General features: G+C 49.6%; 1 protein-coding gene across 1 annotated transcript in view; it reads right to left on the reverse strand.

The window, feature by feature from the left end:
• LOC137306817 (IQ motif and SEC7 domain-containing protein 3) overlaps nt 1–25,990 on the reverse strand; it is a 95,134-nt gene that overhangs the window by 60,726 nt on the left and 8,418 nt on the right. The window contains exon 2 of the mRNA XM_067976215.1: nt 1,089–1,118. Coding sequence (XP_067832316.1) covers nt 1,089–1,118 — 30 coding nt within the window. The remainder of the gene's footprint in view (nt 1–1,088; nt 1,119–25,990) is intronic.

Below are 25,990 nucleotides of genomic sequence, written 5' to 3' on the forward strand. Positions count from 1 at the left end.
TAATACATTGTTTTTGCACAATACAATGTTCCTTTCCTAATCTTTTGAACTTACTGCGAGCAGCGGATTTTTGCTAACATATAACGCTTTGAGAATGCCTGTCACACTTGAGATGTCACACTCCCAGAAAGACAGTCACTTCGTCCTGAAGTCTATCATCGGCTAACTGTTGTCGCTGAGGAACATCCTGCTGATTGACCTGGAGCTGGAAATTTATGAGAACTTGGCAATGTGGAAACTCCGACCACCTCTGCCCCACCCCCAACAGCAACTGAAATCCAATAATCCTCAAGGATGGTTATAGCAGTGAGATCTTGTGGCCTTAAAGAGACAGGCCACATTAAACACAGCCCTTAGCAGCGGAAGAATAAATTGTACATTACGTGTTATAAAGCTCCGGGCATTATAGAACAGCATTACATCTGACTTACCACGAGCATTACCACGGGAGATCCACGGTTTTTTTCCACATTATTTCAGAAGCAATATCGAAATATTCTACCGGGATTTGTACGGTTAATAAAACAGCAGCAGCTTTCGGTGCAAGTCACCGCCCATTTCAAGTCAAGAGAACGCACGCGTGACCGTATCCGCTGCATCTGCATGCCAGGGAAAACGACACCGGAGTGAAGGGAGAGAGGGAGAGAGAGAGCCAACGCGTCTGCGGGACGCTGCCACTTTAAGAGGAGGAAGGCCCAGGCAAAAACGACAGCCTTGAGCGGGCGGCGCTCATTTCGAATTAGGGTCGCCCAGCCCTCCCGAATCATCCTGGAGTCTCCGGGAATTAAAGATTAATCTTCCGGACACTGCTGCAAGCGACTCGGGGAAGAAACAATAATTTAAAATGATTTAAAGGACATGAACGTGTTTAAAATAGTGGGCAGTGAGATTGCAAAAACATTCGACGTAGCCATCGCCCCACTACGATTTCAAAGTGGAGACCCTCCTATCCCAAAATAAAAAATCGAGGGCCCCCGCCTCCCCCCCATAACAAGTTCCATGTAAAACACTCGTGTTATGCAGCATAATCATCGCACAGTGCGAAATCCGGAAACCAGAGAGAGAAGAAGAACAAGGATATTACAGACCTGACAGTTCTTGAGTTCTCGGCTTCAGCCCTGTGCAAACAAACAGAGGGATGACAATTAATATCTGAAAGCAATCATTTATATTCCCCTCGCCTTCCCCCCTCTGGAAGGAGTACTGACAGCAGTACCACCTTTAAAGAGAGATCTCTCTATTTCTGTAGTTTTATCTGTCTGTTTCTCTGTATATCTTTCTGCCTCAATCCCTGCTGCTCTATTTTTTTCTCTCTACTGCTCTCTTTGTTGCTACGTCTATCTCTCTACATCTTCATTACTCTCTCTCCCAATCTCTCTCTGTTTCTCTTCCTCTCTGCCTATTTTATTCTCTCTCTGCTGCTCTGTCTCTATCTTTGTTGCTCTTTCTCTGTTGCCATGGCACACTCTTTCTGTATCTCCATTTCTTTGTTGCTCTAGCTTTATCCTTGTTTCTCTATCTCTGTTGCTCTCTGTCCCCATGTCTCTCTCTGTATCTCCATTTTTCTCTCTCTGCCAGTCTACATCCCTGTTGCCCTGTGACTCGCTTTGTCTCTTTTCTCTCTCTCGCTCTCTGTCTCTTTCGTGCTCTCTGACTCTTTCTCTCTCTATGTATCCCCATTTCTCTTTCTATTGCTTTGTCTCACTCTTTCTATCTCTATCCTTATTAAAACCTGCCTCTCACCTGTCCCAATATCTCCTTATGTGGCTCGGTGTCAAATTGTGTTTGATAATCGCTCCTGTGAAGCGCCTTGGAACGTTTTATTACGTTAAAGGCACTATATAAATGCAAGTTCTTGTTGCTCTGTCTCTCTATGTCTCTATCTGTTTCTCTCTCCCAGTTTATCTCTCTGTTGCTCTATCTTGGTGTCTCCCTTTTGTCTCTGTCTCTCTATAAAAATCTTCACTTCTCTCTCTCCCTGTCTATCTCTGTCTTTCTGTTCCTCTCTGTCTCTATCTTTCTGTCTCTCTATCTCTGTTTTATCTCTCTCTCTCTGCTGCCACGTCTCTCTCTCTCTATCGCCATTCCTCTCCAAGTCTCTTCCTCTCCCCTTTGTGCACCTAGTCTCCAGCCAAGTCACAGAGCAGCCTCGGCAGGAGGCCTTGGAGTAGGCCTGAGTGCCACCTCCAGCTGGGGACGCTATGCGGCATGGGAAGACAGCGGGGGAAGGGAGAAAAGAGACAGCTTACAAGGAAGAAAATAAAAAATGAATTGCTAGTTAACTTCCGCTAATCTTTCCCATATAGAAAGCCATGGGCTCATCACTGCAGACTCATACATAGACTCATAACAGCTCCGAATGTTTTACAGTGAGAGTCAGGATCGACCTCTGACTCTCTATCTAGCTAACTGAAAATTCTGATGCTGATTTACATAATAACTTTCACATGGCATATTATGGATGCTTCTTTATAATATCCATCATGTATAGGGAAATTTTTTTCTTTTTGCTTCAATTTTATCCCTTTCTCTCCTGAAGGGCACCAACTGCTCGCCAGGGCAGAGGCCCCACAGGAGCTGGGTGGTCAAATGGCCGTTCGTGGATGATGTCAGCGGGATATTCAACCATGGTGGGGGGGGGGGGGGAAGGGGCATCACAACTCAGACGAGTTTGCTAATATCAGCCAGGGTGGGCAGGCAGCAGGGCAGAGAGGTAGGGGTCACTATCATGGTGTCAGCCTTGGCTCAGTTGGAAGCACTCTTGCCTCTGAGTCAAAAGATCATTGGTTCGAGTCCCACTCCAGAGATTTAAACATGTAATCCAGGCTGACACTCCCCAGTGGAGTGCTGTATTGTCAGAGGTGCTGTCTTTTAGATGAGATGTCAAACCAAGACCCTGTCTGCCCTCTCAAGTGGTGGTAAAAGATCCCATGGCACCACTGGAAGAAGAATGGAGGAGTTCTTCCTGGTGTCCTGGGCCAATATTTATCCTGCAACCAACATTAAAAAAACAGACGATCTGGTCATTATCACATTGCTGTTTGTGGGACTTTGATGTGCGTAAATTGGCTGCCCTGTTTCCTACATTACAACAGTGACTTCACTTCAAAACTACTTCATTTTGCAATATCCTGGGGTCATGAAAGATGCCAAATAAATGCAAGTCTTTCTTTCTTTTAAGGGGGAAGGGAAATAAATTGAGGATGCATTACTTCTTCTGCACCTCCCGACTGAGAGCTGACAGTTCCTGTTGCTGGCTGCCTTCTGCCTTTCAGGTGCAAATTCATGTAATTAAATTGAACTAGTTGGAGCCAAGAGGCTTTGAGCACAGATCTCTTGCCACATAATCTGTGTAACTTGAGATCTTCCATCACCTCCATGGGCAAAGGACCAGAAACAGAACAATCAGTGCCAATTAAACACTAAAAAAAATACCCGTTCTCGGGATATGGGCATCGCTGGCAAGGCCAGCATTTATTGCCCAGCCCTAGTTGACCCTTGAGAAGATGGTGGCGGGCCTTCTTAAACGGCTGCAGTTCCACGTGGTGAAGATGCTCCCACAGTGCTATTCGGTAGGGAGTTCCAAGATTTTGACCCAGTGACGATGAAGGAATGGCTGATATATGTCCAAGTCGGGATAGTGTGTGACTTGGAGGGGAACTTGGTGGTGATGATGTTCCCATGCACGTGCTGCCCTCGTCCTTCCAGGCAGTGGAGGTTGCGGGTTTGGGAGGTGCCGCTGAAGAAGCTGGAAAGGTCAAACAAGGGGCAAGAGACCAAACGTACCATCTACCTCAAGAGCAAAGAAAGGCATCATTAGAATACGTGCCATGCACTGACACACCTTGGACACCTAGCCCATTCACACTCAGGGTCTCCCTCACCCAACAGATGGCAAGTTGGCAATCTCAGTCCACAGTGGCAAGTACAGCACTGGGATGAAGTGCCAGATGAAGAGAAGCAGAGCAGTTCTATCTCACATTGTGTTTCAGCTTCTGGGTAGTCTACAAAAGTGGCGATCAAGAAGGACGTGGTCTTGTGTCACACTCCGTGAGCCAATGAGCAGAGAAAGACCTTTACAATAACAATGGCACACTGAGCTTTCACCTTTGGGAGCTGGGTTCAGCCCAGACTAACAGATGAAGGTCTTCTCCCTAGTATAAGGATCCAACAGGAGGTGAGCACTCAATAGCCATGGACTCACAGCACAGAACTACCCCTACATCAGCTCGAGTCTGGCACCAACAGTCCCATGCCCACCCTCCCCCCATTGCAAAATGTCTCTGCTGCCAGTTAACGTGGTCATCGTGAGCTCTCAAAGGGATCTGCAAACAGACATTGGAGAGCTCAATTGCCAAATTTAAATCTGAGATAGATAGCTTTTTGGCAACCAAAGATATTAAGGGATGTGGGCCAAAGGCAGGTATGTGGAGTTAGATCACAGATCAGCCATGATCTTATCAAATGGCGGAGCAGGCACGAGGGGCTGAATGGCCTACTCCTGTTCCTATGTTCCAATCGGGAAATTAAGAATCGGAGTGAGACACTCGGAGGGGGGAGGGGGGAGAAGACATCACTAACTCTGGTCAGTGGGGGGGCTGTGGTCACTAACTCTGGTCAATTGGGGGCTGTGGTCATTAAGGTCAGTGGGGAGGGCTGTGGTCACCAACTCTGATCAGTGGGGGGGGGCTGTGGTCACTAACGCTGGTCAGTGGGGGGGGGGGGGGGGGGGCTGTGGTCCCTAATGCAGGTCACTAACACAGGTCAGTGGGAAGAGGCTGCAGTCATTAACTCCAGTCAGTTGAGGGCTGTAATCATTAACTGGTCAGTGGAGGGCTGTGGTCACAATCCCGATCGGTGGGTGGGTTGCGGTCACTAATCCCAATCGGTGGGTGGGTTGCGGTCACTAATCCCGATTGGTGGGTGGGTTGCGGTCACTAATCCCAATCGGTGGGTGGGTTGCGGTCACTAATCCCAATCGGTGGGTGGGTTGCGGTCACTAATCCCAATCGGTGGGTGGGTTGCGGTCACTAATCCCAATCGGTGGGTGGGTTGCGGTCACTAATCTCAATCGGTGGAGAGGCTGAGGTCACTAATCCCGAACGGTGGGTGGATTGCGGTCACTAATCCCAATCGGTGGGTCGGTTGTGGTCACTAATCCCAATCGGTGGAGAGGCTGAGGTCACTAATCCCGAACGGTGGGTGGATTGCGGTCACTAATCCTGATCGGTGGGTGGATTGTGGTCACTAATCTCAATCGGTGGAGAGGCTGAGGTCACTAATCCCAATCGGTGGAGAGGCTGAGGTCACTAATCCCAATCGGTGGAGAGGCTGCGGTCACTAATCCCGATCGGTGGGTGGGTTGCGGTCACTAATCCCGATCGGTGGGTCGGTTGTGGTCACTAATCCCGATCGGTGGAGAGGCTGAGGTCACTAATCCCGATCGGTGGAGAGGCTGAGGTCACTAATCCTGATCGGTGGAGAGGCTGAGGTCACTAATCCCGATCGGTAGGTGGATTGCGGTCACTAATCCCGATCGGTGGGTGGATTGCGGTCACTAATCCCGATCGGTGGGTGGATTGCGGTCACTAATCCCGATCGGTGGGTGGATTGCGGTCACTAATCCCGATCGGTGGGTGGATTGCGGTCACTAATCCCGATCGGTGGGTGGATTGCGGTCACTAATCCCGATCGGTGGGTGGATTGCGGTCACTAATCCCGATCGGTGGGTGGATTGCGGTCACTAATCCCGATCGGTGGGTGGGTTGCGGTCACTAATCCCGATCGGTGGGTGGATTGCGGTCACTAATCCCGATCGGTGGGTGGATTGCGGTCACTAATCCCGATCGGTGGGTGGGTTGCGGTCACTAATTCCGGTCGGTGGGTGGGTGGCGGTCACTAATCCCGATCGGTGGGTGGGTTGCGGTCACTAATCCCGATCGGTGGGTGGGTTGCGGTCACTAATCCCGATCGGTGGGTGGATTGCGGTCACTAATCCCGATCGGTGGGTGGGTTGCGGTCACTAATCCCGATCGGTGGGTGGGTTGCGGTCACTAATCCCGATCGGTGGGTGGGTTGCGGTCACTAATCCCGATCGGTGGGTGGGTTGCGGTCACTAATCCCGATCGGTGGGTGGGTTGCGGTCACTAATCCCGATCGGTGGGTGGGTTGCGGTCACTACCTGATCGGTGGGTGGGTTGCGGTCACTAATCCCCATCGGTGGAGAGGCCGAGGTCATTAATCCCCATCGGTGGAAAGGCCGAGGTCACTAATCCCCATCGGTGGAGAGGCCGAGGTCACTAATCCCCATCGGTGGAGAGGCCGAGGTCTCTAATCCCCATCGGTGGAGAGGCCGAGGTCACTAATCCCCATCGGTGGAGAGGCCGAGGTCACTAATCCCCATCGGTGGAGAGGCCGAGGTCACTAATCCCCATCGGTGGAGAGGCCGAGGTCACTAATCCCCATCGGTGGAGAGGCCGAGGTCACTAATCCCCATCGGTGGAGAGGCCGAGGTCACTAATCCCCATCGGTGGGTGGGTTGCGATCACTAATCCCGATCGGTGGGTGAGTAGCGGTCACTAATCTTGATCAGCGAGTGGGTTGCAGTCACTAATCCCGATCAGTGGAGGGGGTGCGGTCACTAATCCCGATCAGTGGGTGGGTTGCGGTTACTAATCCCGATCGGTGGAGAGACTGCGGTCACTAATCCCGATCGGTGGGTGGGTAGCAGTCACTAATCTTGATCAGCGAGTGGGTTGCAGTCACTAATCCCGATCAGTGGAGAGGCTGCGGTCACTAATCCCGATTGGTGGGTGGGTTGCGGTCACTAATCCCGATTGATGGCTGGGTTGGGGTCACTAATCCCGATCGGTGGAGAGGCTGCGGTCACTGGGGAGAGGTCTGTGATGGGGCAGGTGGCTAACACGTAACTCCTGTATCAGTGCTGAGGAAGTGCCGTCCTCACTCATTCGTACCGCCAGGGCCGGCAGCTGGCTGCACAGTTGGTGCGTGTCTGCAGGAAGCTCTTGCAATATGCCCAAGCTCAGCGTGAAGCACCACACATTTTATAAGATTGGATTCACAGCCTCGGTCTGAGAGACAGGACGCAGCCTGAACTCATCCTGAACTAAACTTTCCTCTGAGCACCTTTCAAGGTTAGTGACGGCAGACCTCGTACTAATTGATCAGTTTTGTTCCCTCATTTAATGGAGAGAGACAGACCGACAGACAGAGAGTGTCAGACAGACAGTGCAGGGGAGAGAGAGAGACGAGACAGAGAGGAGGAATAGAAAGAGACAGAGTGAAACAGAGACAGAGGCAGAGACAGAGAGAAAAACAGAGAGAGAGATGAGAGAGTATAGGGTCAGAGACTGAGCAAGAGACACAGAGAAAGAAGCATGCAGGGAGAAAGAGATGCAGAGAGGTGCTGAAAGTGGGATGAAAAAGATGAGGGACAGAGTAAGAACGAGAGAGAGTCAAAGACACACACAGAGAAAGAAACGTAGAGAAAAAGACACAAAGAGAAAGACAGAGACAGAGAAAGTGAGCAAGAGAAAGGGGAAGATAAATTTAGAGGAGCGGAGAGAATGAGAAAAGACAGAAGTGAGAAACAGAAAAACAAGTGAGAGAAAATGAGAATGCGAATGAGGGAAAGAGAAATAAAAAGAAAAGTTGAGAAGAGATCATGAAAGACTAAGAAATAAAAGGGAGATCAAGTAGGGAGGGAGATAGAGTTGAGAGGAAAAAAAAAGTGGGAGAATGAGAGAGAAAAAGAGAGGAAAGTACAACATAAACAGCCAACTTAACAAATTGCACTCTGCAGTTCTGTGTACTGAAGTGGGAATGTGTTCAGTGGCCTCTCACCAGGTGCTTATCACTAGACCAGACTCAGCTAGCAGCCGGTCTCCAGGTGCAACAACTCTCTATTTCACACAATCCTGACTCGAATCCCAGAAGACAGCAGGGGCGAAACACTGTAGGGAGTCGAGGTGGGAGGAGGGGAGGCAAGAGGGTGGGTAACAGACCAGTTATATCAGTACTGAAGGCAGAGACAAGCTTGCTCTCTGCAGTGGCAGCTCCTTCAGTTTAAGGATGGGACCTCTTAATTTGACAGGTTCTGAACTTCCCTCACATATGATTCACAAAGACTGCCCAATCCTGCAAACAGGGAGAGTAAAAAATGGGTTCATTCTCGCCAAAATGATTCACACTTAGTGACTGTTTCTGTATTCCTCATGCCCCTTTATTTTTGCCCCTCCCCCTTTGAACAACCCCCCCCACCCCGACACTCGGTGGGTGCCCTCCGACATCTCACTGGAGTAACCATTCATCAGGTGTCAAGTCCTCTTTCCACACATGCGCGTGCACACACACACATATACACTCAAACACATACTCGAACACATGCACACACACGCGTACACACATGCATACACACAGTACCTAAAAACTTCAAAGGGGGACTGTTCCTAAAATTAGGATGAGGCCCGTTGAATTATAGACAATACACAGAATCTGACCCACACTAAGCCACTTTTCTTACATAACCTCCATCTAGCCTCTGCCCCACTCTTCTGCTAACTCCAGTAGAAATGGATTAAGATAACACTATTCAAGGCATAAAAATTTCATTTTGTAATACACTCAGATCCAGGCAAATTAGGTCTCACCATAATACATGGAATTACTGAAAGATATCGTTTGTTCCTGTCCAATTTAAATGGAATACATTCGCTGAGTTTAATATAGTTGTTTTAATCCAATGAACTGCTTCTTCATCTCTAACTCACTCTACAAAACCACCGAATGCAAGATCTAAATTCCTACTCCTGCACTCAGCATTAACACTCGCAACGCAAGTCCAGCATTAGCAGCCCTCTGACATAGAATACAACCCAATTCTGGTAGAGATATCGACCCCTCTGACTGGGAGTACAACGCAATACTGATATAGATACCGACCCCTCTGATTGGGATTAAAACCCAATACCGATAGAGGTACCAGCCCCTCTGATTGGGATTACAACCCAATACTGATACAGGTACTGGCCTCTCTGACTGGGAGTACAAAGCAATACTGAGAGATTCCAGCCCCTTTGACTGAGAGTACAACCCAATACTGATACAGGTACCGGCCTCTCTGATTGGGAGTACAACCCAATGCTGATACAGGTACCGGCCCACTCATTGGGAGTATAACACTCGACTGCTAGAGGTACCAGCCCTCTCAATGACAGTCCAACACTCTACTGATAGTGGTACTGGCCCCTCTCAATGGGAGTCCAGAACTCTGTCATTAGAGGTACTGGTGCCATATGGGGAGTAAAGAACAAGTGTAGCCTTCAGCTAGTGGGGTTAAAGGATGACGGATAATTGGACCGAGGCATGCAGACATAATTCAGTCCACGTTTTGAAGTCACACATTCTGTCCTTATTTTCATATTTCACATTTATAATGGAAGCTGCCTATGTAAACATGTCACACTCTCAACAGTGGTGGGGCTCAAGCCCATAGTCATTTATAATGGTAAAAAGTCAGCAGGTGGTGTGTGCAGACGTCAGATTTTAAAAATTTTTTGCAGCTGTGGAGATAGAAAGAAAGAACTTGCATTTCTATAGTGCTTTTTGCCACCTCAGGACATCCCAAATTGCTTTACAGCTAATGAAGTACTTTAGACATGTTGCAATGTAGGAAATACAGAAGCCAATTTGTGCACAACAAGCTCCCATAAATAGCAATCAGATAATGACCAGATAATCTGTTTTAGTGATGTTGGTTGAGGGATAAATATTGGCCCAGGACACCGGGGAGAACTCCCCTGCTCTTCTTCCAATGGTGGCCATGGGATCGTTTACATCCACCTGAGAGGGCAGACGGGGCCTCCGTTTAATGTCTCATCCGAAAGACGGCACTTCAGTCAGTGTAGATGTGCGCTAGACACAAGCCTCGATATAAATAAGATTCACAGTCCAAGGTAGGAGTGTGTATGGGCTGAATTATAATGAATAAATTACAACCTGCGGCATCATAACAACAGAGCGAAGCAGGTAATGTCTGTAACAGAAACAGGCTTAAGGGCGATAAAAAGCATCTGATCCTCACTTATGGCATGAAGGGCTGCTGAATTTGCAACAAACTTAAGAGTTCTTCGTAACGCAGCAGGTTGAGTCTGTCCTTCGCAGAGTGTAATTCCCCGCTACGTCTGGAGAGAGTCCTCCCTCCTTCCTCTCACCCCTCCAAATCGACAGCACGCAGGGACAGATGGGTCAGTCTGTGTGATCCTCGGCACAATGAGGCAGCTACCTGCACAAACTAAAGCACTGGCACGGCCTCCTGCCACGGGCAGCAGCTGCTGGCACGGGGAGCAAGTAAACAGAGCTTCCCCCCGTTGGCCACCAGCACCGTGCAGAAATCAACAGCCATTTCTACCAGAAGGGGAGAAAAAGACTAGCAACCTGTGCTTGGAAACATGAAAAAATTCCTTCAACGCTCCTAGAATCACACAGCACAGAAGGAGGCCATTTGGTCCATCGCGCCCGTACCGGCTGTTTGAAAGAGCTATCCAATTAGTCCGACTCCCCTCTGCTCTTTCCCCGTAGCCCTGCAAATTTTTTCCTTTTCAAGTATATATACAATTCCCTTTTGAAAATTATTATTGAATCTGCTTCCACCCTTTCAGGCAGTGCATTCCAGATCATAACAACTTGCCTTAACATCCTTCCTAAAGTGTGTTGCCCACAATTGGACACAACACTCCAGCTGGTGCCTAACCAATGATTTGTAAAGGTTTAGCATAACGTCCTAGGTTTTGTACTCTCTGCCTCTATTTATAAAGCCAAGGATCCCGTATGCTTTATTTTAAAACAGCCTTATCGACTTGTCCTGCCATCTTCAAAGATTTGTCTATATGAACCCCCAGGTCTCTCTAGTCCTGCACCACCATTAAAATTGTACCATTTAGTTTATATTGCCTCTCCTTATTCTTCCTTCCCAAATGCATCACTCTTTGGCTCTTTTTTTGTGCGGGGGTGGGGGGGGCAGCAGATTGGGAAGTGCAATATTTTTTTCACTGGCAATCTCTGTCATATGACAGAGCTGCATGCTGATACCCATTAAAAAAGAGACTTGCACTCATACACTGTCGTTTATACACAAATTACACAGTTCCTTCATTTCCCCAATCACTTCCAGCTGAGCGTCCGAAAGATGGCAGGGTGAGGGTGAGATGGAGGTGCAAGGCAGGGAGCCGGCTGAATGGTTCCCAACCAACCTCCCACCCACGTAACTCCAGCAGAAAATCGTGGTCTGTGTGTAGGGGCAGCAGGTCGGAGGACTTCCCAGTGGATCTGTTCTTGGACATAGAAATTACAGCATTGAAGGAAAGCCATTCAGCCCATCACACCTGTGCCAGTGCTAGCTTTTCAACTGGAGCTGTCTACTCTAATGCCACTTCCCTACTCTTTCCCTGTACCTTTTTTACGTTCTTCTATGTTATAGTCTCTGCCTCAGTGACGCCCTGTGGTAAAGCATTCCCTGTTCTAATAACCTTCTGTGTGAAGACATTTCTTCGAAGATCCCCCTTGGTCCTTCCAGAGATAGCCATCAGTCCAGATCAGCCACACACAGGTCCAGGATGCACCCAGGTGACCACACGGTGTTTGCTGTTTCAACAGAGGCAGTGCAAGTCCAGTGGCCACTACAGGGGATTGTGTATCATAGAATTTTACAGAACAGAAAGAGGCCATTCAGCCCATGTCGGGTCTCTGAAAGACCTCTCCCCTCAGTCCCATTCCCCTGCCCTTTCCTCATTCGGCCCATCACCACTGTGCCCTCTCTCTAAGAGAGCTCTCCATTGAGTCCCATTCCACCGCCCATTCCCCGTTCAGCCCTTCGCCCCTGTGCCCTCACCTGCCCTTTCCCCATACCCTTTTTTTTCAAATATATCTACATCCCTTATAAAAACTATTCTGGATTCTGCTCCTACCACGGTTTCTGGTACGACATTTCACATCTTAACAACCCTCCACGTGAAAATAATTCTCCACAACTATCACCCATCCAAACTGAATGACTGCTATCTGAAAGTTCACCGAATGCTGATTTTTTTTAGTTTCAACAGGCTGTGCATCATTTCCATTCGTCGCATCTGCCTTTTTTGGTGCAGGGCATGCAGTTTGGGTAGGACTGGGTTTCGCCCATCATCAGTCAGTTCTAAAAAGGGAACATCGGCAAAACACTCGCGCTACATCATTACAAAGACAAAGAAAAAAGCATCTGAACAAAAAACCCTGTGCCGGCACTGGCAGCCATTTTGAAAGTTGGACCGGCGGAACTTAGGAGGTTAATTGAGAAGGAAAACAGTTCCAGATATAAACAGGTGGAGTGGGTGGAAGCGCGAGTGTGTTCTATAAAGGGCAGCGACACTGCCAGAACTCACTGAATTACACATTAATTACCGACTCTAACAAGCTAGGACACCCAGCAACTTGAGTGCTCGACATCCCATTGAGAAAGTCAGAAGGTTGAATACCAACAACAACTTGCATTTGTAGAGTACCTTTAACCTAGTAAATCATCCCAAGGCCCTTCATAGGAGCGTTATCAGACAATATTTGACACTGAGCCAAGGAAATATTAGGGCAGGTGACCAAAAGCTTGGTCAAAGAGGTAGGTTTTAAGAGGTGTCTTAAAGGAGGAAAGAGAGGTAGAGAGGTGGAGAGCACGGCCACCAATGGTGGAGTGATGGAAATCGGGGATGCTCAAGAGGCCGGAATTGGAGAAGCGCAGACATCTGAGAGGAGCGAGGCCATGGAGGGATTGGACACGAGATTGAGAGTTTTAAAATCAAGGGATCCGAGCACAGGGGTGATGGGTGATCTGGACTTGCTGCGAGTTAGGATACGGGCAGCAGAGTTTTGAATGAGCTCAAATTTACGAAGGGTGCAAGGTGGGAGGCCGGCCGGTTGAGCTTTGGATTAGTCAAATCTAGAGGTAACAAAGGCATGGGTAAGGGTTTCGTGAGCAGATAAGCTGAGGCGGGGCAATGTTATGGAGGTGGAAATAGACGGTCTTGGTCATGGGGAGAATATGAGGTTGGAAGCTCAGCTCTGGGTCAAATAGGATGGCAAGAGTATCCAAATGTTGAGACACAGAACTCCTCAACCTGCTTCAGTTGGACATATTTTCTCAGATTTCTAACCTTCCAGAGTGCACCATCACATAAGGATGTCAGCCATGGCTCAATGGTAGTCAGAAGGTTATAGGTTCAAGTCTTACTCCAGAAGCTTGAGCACATAATCTAGGCCAACGCTCCCCAGTGCCAGTACTGAGGGAGTAGTGCACTGTCAGAGGTGCCGTCTTTCGGATGAGATGTTAAACCAAGGCCACGTCTGCCCTTTCAGGTGGATGTAAAAGATCCCATGGCCACTACCTCGAAGAAGACCCGGGGAGTTCTCCCCGGTATCCTGGCCAATATTTATCCCTCAACCAACATTACTAAAAAACAGATTATCTAGCCATTATCACATTGTTGTTTGTGGGACCCTCCTGTACGGAAATTGGCTGCCATGTTTCCTACTGTACAACAGTGACTACACTTCAAAAGTACTTCATTGGCTATGAAGCGCTTTGGGACTTCCTGATGTCATAAAAGGAGCTATATAAATGTAAGTTCTTCCTCCGTTTCTTTAAGGGTAAGTGTCTTGATCTTGGTGAAGGGAGGAGAGCTGGAGGGTTGGGGAGCAGAAGGAAAATTACCACATCTTGCACGCACAGCTCACAATCTCTTCAACATCCAATAAAACTGGTGGGGTACTGAGCCATTCGATCATGTGGGTCCAAGGTTCCAACCCTCAGCCGTGTTGGGTTATTGATCTCAGCCGGGGTGGTTGGAGGAGACTATAATTAGGCTCAATGCCCCTGGGTGGAAGGGGGAAATCAGCATGGGTTCCTGGTCCTGATTTCTACCCAGTAAACTGAGAGAGATACAGACAGAAGAGAGGGATAGAGTGCGAGGTGCGCACAAGAGAGGGATAGAGTGCGAGGTGCGCACAAGAGAGGGATAGAGTGCGAGGTGCGCACAAGAGAGGGATAGAGTGCGAGGTGCGCACAAGAGAGGGATAGAGTGCGAGGTGCGCACAAGAGAGGGATAGAGTGCGAGGTGCGCACAAGAGAGGGATAGAGTGCGAGGTGCGCACAAGAGAGGGATAGAGTGCGAGGTGCGCACAAGAGAGGGATAGAGTGCGAGGTGCGCACAAGAGAGGGATAGAGTGCGAGGTGCGCACAAGAGAGGGATAGAGTGCGAGGTGCGCACAAGAGAGGGATAGAGTGCGAGGTGCGCACAAGAGAGGGATAGAGTGCGAGGTGCGCACAAGAGAGGGATAGAGTGCGAGGTGCGCACAAGAGAGGGATAGAGTGCGAGGTGCGCACAAGAGAGGGATAGAGTGCGAGGTGCGCACAAGAGAGGGATAGAGTGCGAGGTGCGCACAAGAGAGGGATAGAGTGCGAGGTGCGCACAAGAGAGGGATAGAGTGCGAGGTGCGCACAAGAGAGGGATAGAGTGCGAGGTGCGCACAAGAGAGGGATAGAGTGCGAGGTGCGCACAAGAGAGGGATAGAGTGCGAGGTGCGCACAAGAGAGGGATAGAGTGCGAGGTGCGCACAAGAGAGGGATAGAGTGCGAGGTGCGCACAAGAGAGGGATAGAGTGCGAGGTGCGCACAAGAGAGGGATAGAGTGCGAGGTGCGCACAAGAGAGGGATAGAGTGCGAGGTGCGCACAAGAGAGGGATAGAGTGCGAGGTGCGCACAAGAGAGGGATAGAGTGCGAGGTGCGCACAAGAGAGGGATAGAGTGCGAGGTGCGCACAAGAGAGGGATAGAGTGCGAGGTGCGCACAAGAGAGGGATAGAGTGCGAGGTGCGCACAAGAGAGGGATAGAGTGCGAGGTGCGCACAAGAGAGGGATAGAGTGCGAGGTGCGCACAAGAGAGGGATAGAGTGCGAGGTGCGCACAAGAGAGGGATAGAGTGCGAGGTGCGCACAAGAGAGGGATAGAGTGCGAGGTGCGCACAAGAGAGGGATAGAGTGCGAGGTGCGCACAAGAGAGGGATAGAGTGCGAGGTGCGCACAAGAGAGGGATAGAGTGCGAGGTGCGCACACCAGAGGGATAGAGTGCGAGGTGCGCACACCAGAGGGACGGGGCGAGAGGCGCACACCAGAGGGACGGGGCGAGAGGCGCACACCAGAGGGACGGGGCGAGAGGCGCACACCAGAGGGACGGGGCGAGAGGCGCACACCAGAGGGACGGGGCGAGAGGCGCACACCAGAGGGACGGGGCGAGAGGCGCACACCAGAGGGACGGGGCGAGAGGCGCACACCAGAGGGACGGGGCGAGAGGCGCACACCAGAGGGACGGGGCGAGAGGCGCACACCAGAGGGACGGGGCGAGAGGCGCACACCAGAGGGACGGGGCGAGAGGCGCACACCAGAGGGACGGGGCGAGAGGCGCACACCAGAGGGACGGGGCGAGAGGCGCACACCAGAGGGACGGGGCGAGAGGCGCACACCAGAGGGACGGGGCGAGAGGCGCACACCAGAGGGACGGGGCGAGAGGCGCACACCAGAGGGACGGGGCGAGAGGCGCACACCAGAGGGACGGGGCGAGAGGCGCACACCAGAGGGACGGGGCGAGAGGCGCACACCAGAGGGACGGGGCGAGAGGCGCACACCAGAGGGACGGGGCGAGAGGCGCACACCAGAGGGACGGGGCGAGAGGCGCACACCAGAGGGACGGGGCGAGAGGCGCACACCAGAGGGACGGGGCGAGAGGCGCACACCAGAGGGACGGGGCGAGAGGCGCACACCAGAGGGACGGGGCGAGAGGCGCACACCAGAGGGACGGGGCGAGAGGCGCACACCAGAGGGACGGGGCGAGAGGCGCACACCAGAGGGACGGGGCGAGAGGCGCACACCAGAGGGACGGGGCGAGAGGCGCACACCAGAGGGACGGGGCGAGAGGCGCACACCAGAGGGACGGGGCGAGAGGCGCACACCAGAGGGACGGGGCGAGAGGCGCACACCAGAGGGACGGGGCGAGAGGCGCACACCAGAGGGACGGGGCGAGAGGCGCACACCAGAGGGACGGGGCGAGAGGCGCACACCAGAGGGACGGGGCGAGAGGCGCACACCAGAGGGACGGGGCGAGAGGCGCACACCAGAGGGACGGGGCGAGAGGCGCACACCAGAGGGACGGGGCGAGAGGCGCACACCAGAGGGACGGGGCGAGAGGCGCACACCAGAGGGACGGGGCGAGAGGCGCACACCAGAGGGACGGGGCGAGAGGCGCACACCAGAGGGACGGGGCGAGAGGCGCACACCAGAGGGACGGGGCGAGAGGCGCACACCAGAGGGACGGGGCGAGAGGCGCACACCAGAGGGACGGGGCGAGAGGCGCACACCAGAGGGACGGGGCGAGAGGCGCACACCAGAGGGACGGGGCGAGAGGCGCACACCAGAGGGACGGGGCGAGAGGCGCACACCAGAGGGACGGGGCGAGAGAGACACACCAGAGGGACGGGGCGAGAGATACACACCAGAGAGGGATAGATTGAGAGATACACACCAGAGAGGGATAGATTGAGAGATACACGAGAGGGATAGAGTGAGAGACACACACGAGAGAGGGATAGAGTGAGTGATACACACAAGAGTGGGATTGAGTGTGTGATACACGAGAGGGATAGAGTGAGAGATATACACAAGAGGCATAAAGTGACAGATGCACACACGAGGAACAGAGTGTGAGATACACACAAGTGGGAGTGAGTGAGAGAGGCATATAGGAGAGGGATAAAGAGAGTGAGCGAGACACACACAGAAGAGAGAAAAAGTGAGAGAGACACACAGGCGAGGGATAAAGTGAGAGTGAGAGAGACACAAACAATAGAGGGCTAAAGCGAGAGAAATACACACAAGAGAGAGGCACAAATAGGCAGATAGAAATACACACACAATGAGGGAAACGAAGTGCGAGGGAGAAATTGAAAGAGAATGAGACAGCGAATATGTGAGACCAAGAGTTTGAGAATGAGAGAGTGCTGAGAGAGAAGTGAGAGTTTGAGAAGGACACGGAAAGAAAATGACAGAGAGAGAGAGAATTTCAGAGTAAAAGAGATGGAGAAAAATATGAGAGAAATGATTGGCAGAGTGAGAGTTAGAGATGCTCAGAAACAGTATGACAGGAATCAGAATGCTGGAAGGACCTATTTCCCTTAGCAGAGGGGTCAGTGACCAGGGGGGCACAGATTTCAAGTAGTTGACAGAAGGATTAGAGGGGAACTGAGGAGAAATGTTTTTCATCCAGAGAGTGATGGGGGTCTGGAACTCAATGCCTGAAAGGATGGTAGAGGCAGGAACCCTCAACTCATTTAAAAAGTACTTGGATGTGCACTTGAAGTGCCGTAACCTACAAGGCTACAGACCAAATGCTGGAAAATGTGATTAAGCTGGATAGCTCTTTTTCGGCCGGCACAGACGTGATGGGCCGAATGGCCTCCTTCTGTGTTGTAAATTTTTATGATTATGATTATGAGAATGAGAGAGAAAATGAGAAAATATAAGGCTCAGAGAGCCAGAGAATAACAGCGAGAGCAAGGGAGACAGAATGTGAGTGAAAAAAATAAAGAGAAACGGTGAAAGAGAATGAGTGAGAAGGTCATGATGTGGAGATGCCGGTGATGGACTGGGGTTGACAATTGTAAACAATTTTACAACACCAAGTTATAGTCCAGCAATTTTATTTTAAATTCACAAGCTTTCGGAGACTTCCTCCTTCCTCAGGCAAATGTGTGAGAGGAACAATGTGAGAAGGTGTGAGAGAAACAATGCAATGCAGCAAAGCTGAGGCAGCTCAGCATACAGGTTCAGTGTCAATCCCATTGATCCACAACTGGCAGGAAGTGAACATGAATCAATATTAATGAGCGTGCTCTTGACCCAGTCAGTAAGGGTATAGAACAGCACTGCGCACACGTTACTGTAACACCCAGTGGTCTGATCCGGCCCCTGCACCACCGCACAAGCACCGCAAGCTATTCCAGACAACTGCTAACAACTTGCACAACAACGTCCTTTAGAACCACCATTCCTGCTCTGCATTGAGATATCTGAACTGTAGGTGGGTGGGGGCGGTGCTACATTTGGCCTCAATGCCCCTGAGGGTGGGGGTAGGAGTAGGTACTCAACCAGGGTTCCCGCTCCTAATGGCTACCCAGTGGCTCCTGCTGGAGAATTGCACGTGTGCCTGTCAGGAATTGGGGGTTTGAATGAGATGCACACCACATTGGAATAGCCCGCCGCCACCCCTCCCACATAATGGTGGGTCATTTGGGCAGGGGTAAACAGTGGGAGACTGGTGCTTGCACAATTGAGCAGAGAAACGCTGGTGGGGAACATATATTTTAATCTTTTTTTTAAAAAAGTGCATAAACAGGAGCAAGCAAGAATACAAGAATCCAAATCCAAATACATGCCCTGGACAATAAATTGCAAGTTGGCCCGAAGCCAGCAATGTGCTGGTAATGTGACGACTGTTTTTATAGATTGTGCGAGAGCTGAAGAGACTGCGGGAGAGAACAGTTTAAATCAAGGGGGAAGTCTATTTTGGAAGGAGGCGCGCTGTTACAGGCAGGACATATTTACACACAAGCGCCTTCACACCTGGGGAGGTTTGACGTGGAAACGGCAGCTCGTGTAAAGCTCTTTTCACAGATACCTTTTATATCTGTGTTTAATATTTTTAGTTGATGTGTTTGGAGAGAGTTTCTGCACCAGTGCAGAAGAAGAAATTACTCCTGTACTCCCAGCAACACTGCCTCCTGTACAGTACAGTATAAGGAGTATATTACCCCTTTACTCCCGATAACACTGTCCCATATACAGTACAGAATAAGGAGTATATTACCCCTGTACTCCCGACAACACTGACCCCCTGACTCCTGTACAGTACAGAATAAGGAGTATATTATCCCTTTACTCCCGATAACACTGCCCGTGTACAGTACTGAATAAGGAGTATATTACCCTTTTACTTCTGATAACACTGTCCCGTGTACAGTACAGAACGAGACTATTACCCCTTTACTCCTGATAACTCTCCCGCAAACAATACAGAATAAGGAGTATTTTACCTCTTTACTCCTGATAACACCATCCCCGTGTACAGTACAGAACAAGGAGTATATTACCCCTTTACTCCCGACAACACTGACCCCTGTACAGTAGTGAATAAGGAGTATATTACCCCTTTACTCCTGATAACGATGCCCCCTATACAGTACAGAATAAAGTTTATTACCCCTTTACTCCTGATAGCACTGCCCCCTATACAATACAGAATAAAGTCTATTACTCCTTTTATCACTGCTCCATGTACAGTACAGAATAAAGAGTATATCATCCTGTTACTCCTGATACACTGTCCCCTCTACAGTACAGACTAAGGAGTATATTACCCCTTTACTCCTTTTATCGCTGCCCGTGTACAGTACAGAATAACGAGTATATTACCCCTTTACTCCCAATAACACTGTCCCCGTGTACAGTGCAGAATAAGGGGTATATTACCCCTTTAATCCTGATAACACTGTCCAGTATACAATACAGAATAAGGAGTACATTACCCTTTTACTACTGATAACACTGTCCAGTATACAGTACATGATATGGAGTATATTACCCCTTTACTCCTGATAACACTGTCCCGTGTACAGTACAGAATGAGGAGGATATTACTCGTCAGAACACTGGATTGGTTGTCGTGTGTTTCATGAATATGTAATGGCTGCTGATGCACCACAAGGTGTAACAGACTCTCACCTGTCAGGTCACATCACTACCTGCGACAGTGTCAATCTGCCCCCCTGATTTGACCTGTACACTCTCTCCACTGCCAAAAAGAAGAGGGGTTTTGGATTATGGAGAGGTTAATTCCAGCTGCGCAAAGGTTCTCTCAAACAGTTTCTCTCCAAGAACATTATCCTCTTACACAGAGGATGACTGATGCTTACTGTGCAGGATGACACCTGAAGAATGGGCAGGTGGGCGAGATCGTGGCTGGGGAACCTGTTCCTCTACAGGGGATGAAGTCGAAAGCGACGTCAGAGTCTTAGCAGACTCAACACTGAACGTATCAACTAGCGCTGAGCAGCAGCCAACAAACCTAGTAAGGATGTTGAACTACGCAGCTGAAGAAAGAAAGAACTTGCATTTATATACCACCTTTCATGACCTCAGAACGTCCCAAAGCACTTTACAGCCAATGAAGTACTTTATTGAAGTGTAGTCACTGTTGTAGTGTAGGAAACGTGGCAGCCAGCTTTTGTACCCAGCAAGGTCCCACAAACAGCAATGTGATAATGACCAGATAATCTGTTTTAGCATTGACTGAGGGATAAATATTGGCTAGGATACCAGGGAGAACTACCCTGCTGTTCTTCAAAATAGTGGCCAAGGGATCTTTTATATCGACCCAAGAGGGCAGATAGTGCCTTGGTTTAACTCCTCATCCGATAGACGGCATCTCTGACAGTGCAGCACTCCCTCAGTACTGCCCAGGGAGTATCAGTCTGGATTTTGTGCTCAAGTCTCTAACGTGGGGCTTGAACCCATGACCTTCTAACTCAAAGGCAAGTGTGCTACCCACTCAGCCACGCTGACACCAAAAACACTAGAATACAAGTCAGAGATGGCCGTGAGCAAATTGTACTGTGCTCTGGTCAGACCACGCCTTCAATACTGCGTCCAGTTTCGAGCACCAAGAAACAACAGAGACGTTCAAATGATGGGGGCGGTGCAAAGCAGAGCCACCAGGCTGAAACCTAGTGTCAGAGGGACTGAATTATGAGGAAAGACTGGAGGGACACCTCAATCGGATCACCCCTCAATCTTTTATACTTAAGAGAATACATGCAACTTGTCCTCATAATTTAACCCTCTAATCCTCGGTATATGGGGAAAAAAGGGTACTGAGTTAGACGATCAGCCATGAACATTTTGAATGACGAAGCAGGCCCGAAGGGCCGAATGGCCTATTCTTGCTCCTATTTTCTATGTTTCTATCATTCTGGTGAATCTGATCTGCACCCCCTCCAAGATTAATATATCCTTCCTGAGGTGCAGTGCCCAAAACTGATACAACTTAATGGGAACATGGCTTAAAACGCACCACACACTCTCCCCCCCCACCCCCACCCCCAACCCAGCCCCCTCCACAATTTTTTTTTACTCGTTCATGGGATGTGGGCACCGCTGGCGAGGCCGGCATTTATTGCCCATCCCTAATTGCCCTTGAGAAGGTGTTGGTGAGCTGCCTTCTTGAACCGCTGCAGTCTGTATGGTGAAGGTTCTTCCCAATACATAACCAAGAGGTGCACGAAGATGTACGGTTTTCATGCCCCTCGTTTTAACTCATCGTGTGCAGCAGGGATATTCCGTTCATTGAAGGAACTGAACAGTCATCGTTTGCAGAGCCTTGTTGGAAGGAGGAAAGTGTACCAGTCACAGGAGAGATTGGCTTGAGTGAGAGAAGGAATAGCTTACACTAGGGCATTGACGGACTTTTAAACTAGGCCTAGCATCATGCAGGGCAGGGTAAGATTTCCCAGAATGGAAGTCCATCAGCTTGAGAGTTCATCACGGCCAAGAAAAGATATAGAAGCGCATGCCGGGCTGGGTGGACTCTTTCTGAACCATCAGAGGCCTAGACACTTCTGGGCCCGATTCATGGGGCTGTGATGCCCCCGCTCGCCCGCCCAATTACGGCTGAATACCCTGCTGGCACTCATCGTCTAAGTTCACACACAGAGAAAGGGCACTTGGGTGAAGGTACTGGAGGGGGCGCAGTGCACGGGAAGGAACGAGGAGTCAACACCTTCAGGAGAGATGGAGAGGAAGCCAGGGGAAGAAGCAATAACAAATTAAATGTCTTCAGTTCTCTGGGCTACCAGTTTGCCGGTTGATTTGTATTTCCTGAAGGACTAAATGTCTCGTAATAAACAATAATAGCTTAATAACATTTCTGCAGAAGCTGAGGTTGGCTACATTACAATGTTGTGACATCTCACGTATTTACAGCTTGTGGGCATCAGATAATTAACTGGGCAAAATGGAGAGAGAGGAAAAATGTACAGGCTACGTTAAAAGCTCCCCGCTCAGGTCATTATGTAACACCCTAGCTCAATGTGTCCCATAAAACACCAGGGGATGAACTGGTCTAGTGGGTAAACACACTGCCCTTTCCCTTGTGGAGTTACCTTCAAACACAACCCAGAATAATGGGATCAAACAATTTTGACACCTCCTTCCACTAACCCCAGCTAAGACCAGCTAACTCAGTGCAGACCAGGGATGGAACCAGAGACCTTTATGGTCTGTGTGCCTCAGAACCATATGAGGCGGTGCACTGAGCCATCTAAAGTATTTATGCTACGGCTGATTCTGGGCAGTAGGACACTAAATGTGTCCGTCTGAAATTCCTCTCTCCGCTGAGGCCTTGCGACATTTATTTTAAATGGGTTACTGTCTCCACTAAAATGGCAGAATTTCAGATGAGTATGTCAAGTACATGACTTGAGAATGTTCTACGGCATAACTTTAGAATACTTTACGGCGTGATTCGAGAATGCCCTGCGACGTGACTTGAGAATGCTGTGACAACCTGCAATGTGACTTGAGAATACCTTGCGATGGGGCAATACCCTGCGACGTGACTTGAGAATATCCTGCGACACCGCGCGGCGTGACCCGAGAACACCCCGCGACCTGGCCGGAGAACACCCCGCGACGTGGCCGGAGAACACCCTGCGACGAGACTTGAGAATTCTCTGCGACGTGACTTGAGAGCCCATAACATGTCTCTATAATAAAATTACATGTCTCACTGACGTCATGACCTAAATTTGTGTCAATTTCCTTCCTCGTAGGTTCAATTTCCTTGTTTTTCTTCTTTCTAATTGGTTATTTTCTACCTTTGCTATTCGCCAATCATAATCTGCAAAACATTTCCTCTAATTGGAATTTTCTCCGAATCACATTCCACCAAAAATATCCTACCCTATCACAATGTAGCAAAAAAAATTGCCCAAACAAAATGTACCGAACAAAAAAAATCTGGCCAATCAGATTTCACTAGAATCTACTCAAATGCACTGAAATCAAAAAACAAATTCTACCCAATCACATTGCAGGAAAAAATAATCTACCCAATCACATTGCAGGAAAAAATAATCCACCCAATCACATTGCAGGAAAAAATAATCTACCCAATCACATTGCAGGAAAAAATAATCTACCCAACTCGACCAGATCACCCCTCAATGTCCTATATGCAAGGGAATACAAGCCAAGTTTATGCAACCCTTCCTCATAATTTAACCCTCTAAGCCCTGGTATCATTCTGGTAAACCTGCGCTGCATCCCATCCAAGGCAAATATATCAACAACTTTCATTTATATAGTGCCTTTAACATAGTAAACACGTTCCAAGGTGCTTTACAGGAGCATTACAGACAAAATTAGCGGTGCCCAAATCTGAACTTAGTACTCCAGATGGGATCTGACCAAGGCTCTGTACAACTGAAGCATTACTTCCACCCCTTTATATTCCAGCCCCCTTGAGAGAAAGGCCAACATTCCATTAACCTTTTTGATTGCTTTTTGTACCTGTCTGCTAGCTTTTAATGATTTGTGTACTTGGACTCCCAAATCTCTGGTCATCTATAGTTCCTAGTTCCTTTAGAAAATACTCTGATTTATCTTTCTTGGATCCAAAGTGGATGATCTCACACATGCCTAAATTGAACTCTATTTGCCATAGTTTTGCCCACTCACTCAATCTGTCTATGTCCCTTCGCAACTTCCTGCTTCCATCTGCACTACATCCTATCCCCTCCTAACTTAGTGTCATCCGTAAACGGTACCATATCTCAATACGTCCCCTCCCCCCTTTGAAGTGCCCCAGAGTGTGGGTCAGGGGCTTGGAGGTGAGTCACAAGGCTTTGCCCCCATTGGCCCATGGGCTGGCTCTAGGCTCAAAGCTTGCATTGCCGCGCATTACTCACATCGAGAGGGCACCTGTGTCTGTACTGCAGCGGGGCTAAGGGGAGGCAAAGATGGCATCATGGGGCCCCGCGTCAGCGAAGTGGCGAACATTCCACTCCCTGGGCCTCAACATCCCTCACCTCGATAAGCACGCGGAAAAAGAATATATAAATCTTTCCCTGTTCATCCTGTACTGCAATGCAGACATTGAGGGGCTAATCCTGGGCCCTCCCACCAGCAGGGAACGAACTCCCAAGGGGACGCGGCTCAGAGCCTGGACTACAGTGCTGTGAAGTTCTCCAACTGCACACTCGCTGGGAGCACCCGATCGCAGAATCCGTCATTCAGCATAGAGATTGCAGGAATTATCCCTCCCAGCTGTGCCTCCTGGGCACGCCTGTTGGGAATTTTGGGGCACTAGACTTGGGTTCCCGACAGGTGGGGTGGTGCAATTCGTAAAAATCTATCCATTAATGACTCATTGAAATATTTTAGGTTAGAGTTGCCAAGATTTATTTGAAACAGGCTAACGCATGGTGTTAAAATAGAGAGCAGAGGAATGTTGCACGAACACATTCAGCTTTCATCCACTGGTATAACCTACAATCATTTAAGGCTCAGGTATGGTTTTAAATTAAAAGTGGGGTAAAATAGCCTCCCTTCTCTTCCCCACCCTCCCAACCCCACTGATGGCTTAGTGGGAAAGTGCACCGCCCAGTGTGATACTGATTTGGAAGATCCCAGGTTCCATTCCTGGGCCTGTGTTGTGTTAGTTGATCTCAGCTGGGGATTGGAAAAGGGTTGGCAGTGGGCTGCGAAAATTGGCCTCAGCATCCCCCTGGGTTAGGGAAGGGAATGAATCAGAAATCACTATCCAGTGATCCCTGCTGGAAATTTTTTGTGGGTGTGTGGGTGCGAGTGTGTCTGTGCGTGCCCGAGTGAGTGAGTGTGTGTACATCGAATGGGGACAGGAACAAGGGTTGCCTGTGATGCCTCCCTATGGTCGAACAGCCTGCCGATATTCACTTAAAGCAAGGAATCTTGCTGCCCGTCGAACCATCTGACAACTCGAACCACGACCATGAGGAGCAGAGGAGAGAATGGGGGGGGAGGGGGAGATTGTTAGGCTGGAGAAACGAAAACGATGCCCTGCTCCTTTCAGACCCCATCAGGGCGCCGTGCAATCGGACCTGGCTAATAAGCCGCACTTTTGTGCCAGTGCTGGGGCTTAAACCAGAGTTAAAACAGACCACACACACACGATGCAGCAAAAAACTAGTCGCATCCACATTTCCACCCCCACTGCAATACGGTGGCATCCTACTCCAGTGCTCGTTTTAAAAACACACACACACGTTTATTTCCATATTACTGGGGTCCTACTGATTTTTCTCCCCAGCAAAGTGCAAATACTGAGCAATGCTGTTGGTGTTAAGTGTGCATTTTGTAGGGAGCATTTTCATACATAACAAGTCGCGATCGCAAACACGCTGCATCTGCAGCAATCAAAATCACAGGTTAATAAATATTAACGCGTATTTTAAAAAATTCTATCAGGACTGTACTCTTGCTTGTTGCAAAAGGACAGTTAGTAAGAAAACACACACACATTTAAATACAGTATTAAAGACTGGTAGGACCGTGTAGGAGGCCACAGTGTTTAACCCGTCGTGCTCTCTCTCTCGACTTGGCAGTCAGGAGAACGCTCTCTGGGATCCTGCTCCAGGTCACTGAGAGGGTGAAATCCAGAAAATGGGATACGCTGCATGTAGATAACCCCCACCCCCTGTCTATTTTGGGGAGGGAGGAGGGGATCCGGGGAGGAAGGAGGGGAAGGAGGAGATACCGGGAGGGGGATGAAGGGGGGATACGGGGAGGGGACGGGGAGGAAGGGGGCA

The sequence above is a fragment of the Heptranchias perlo genome, chromosome 45 (genome assembly GCF_035084215.1).
Source record: "Heptranchias perlo isolate sHepPer1 chromosome 45, sHepPer1.hap1, whole genome shotgun sequence".
Lineage (NCBI taxonomy): Eukaryota > Metazoa > Chordata > Chondrichthyes > Hexanchiformes > Hexanchidae > Heptranchias > Heptranchias perlo.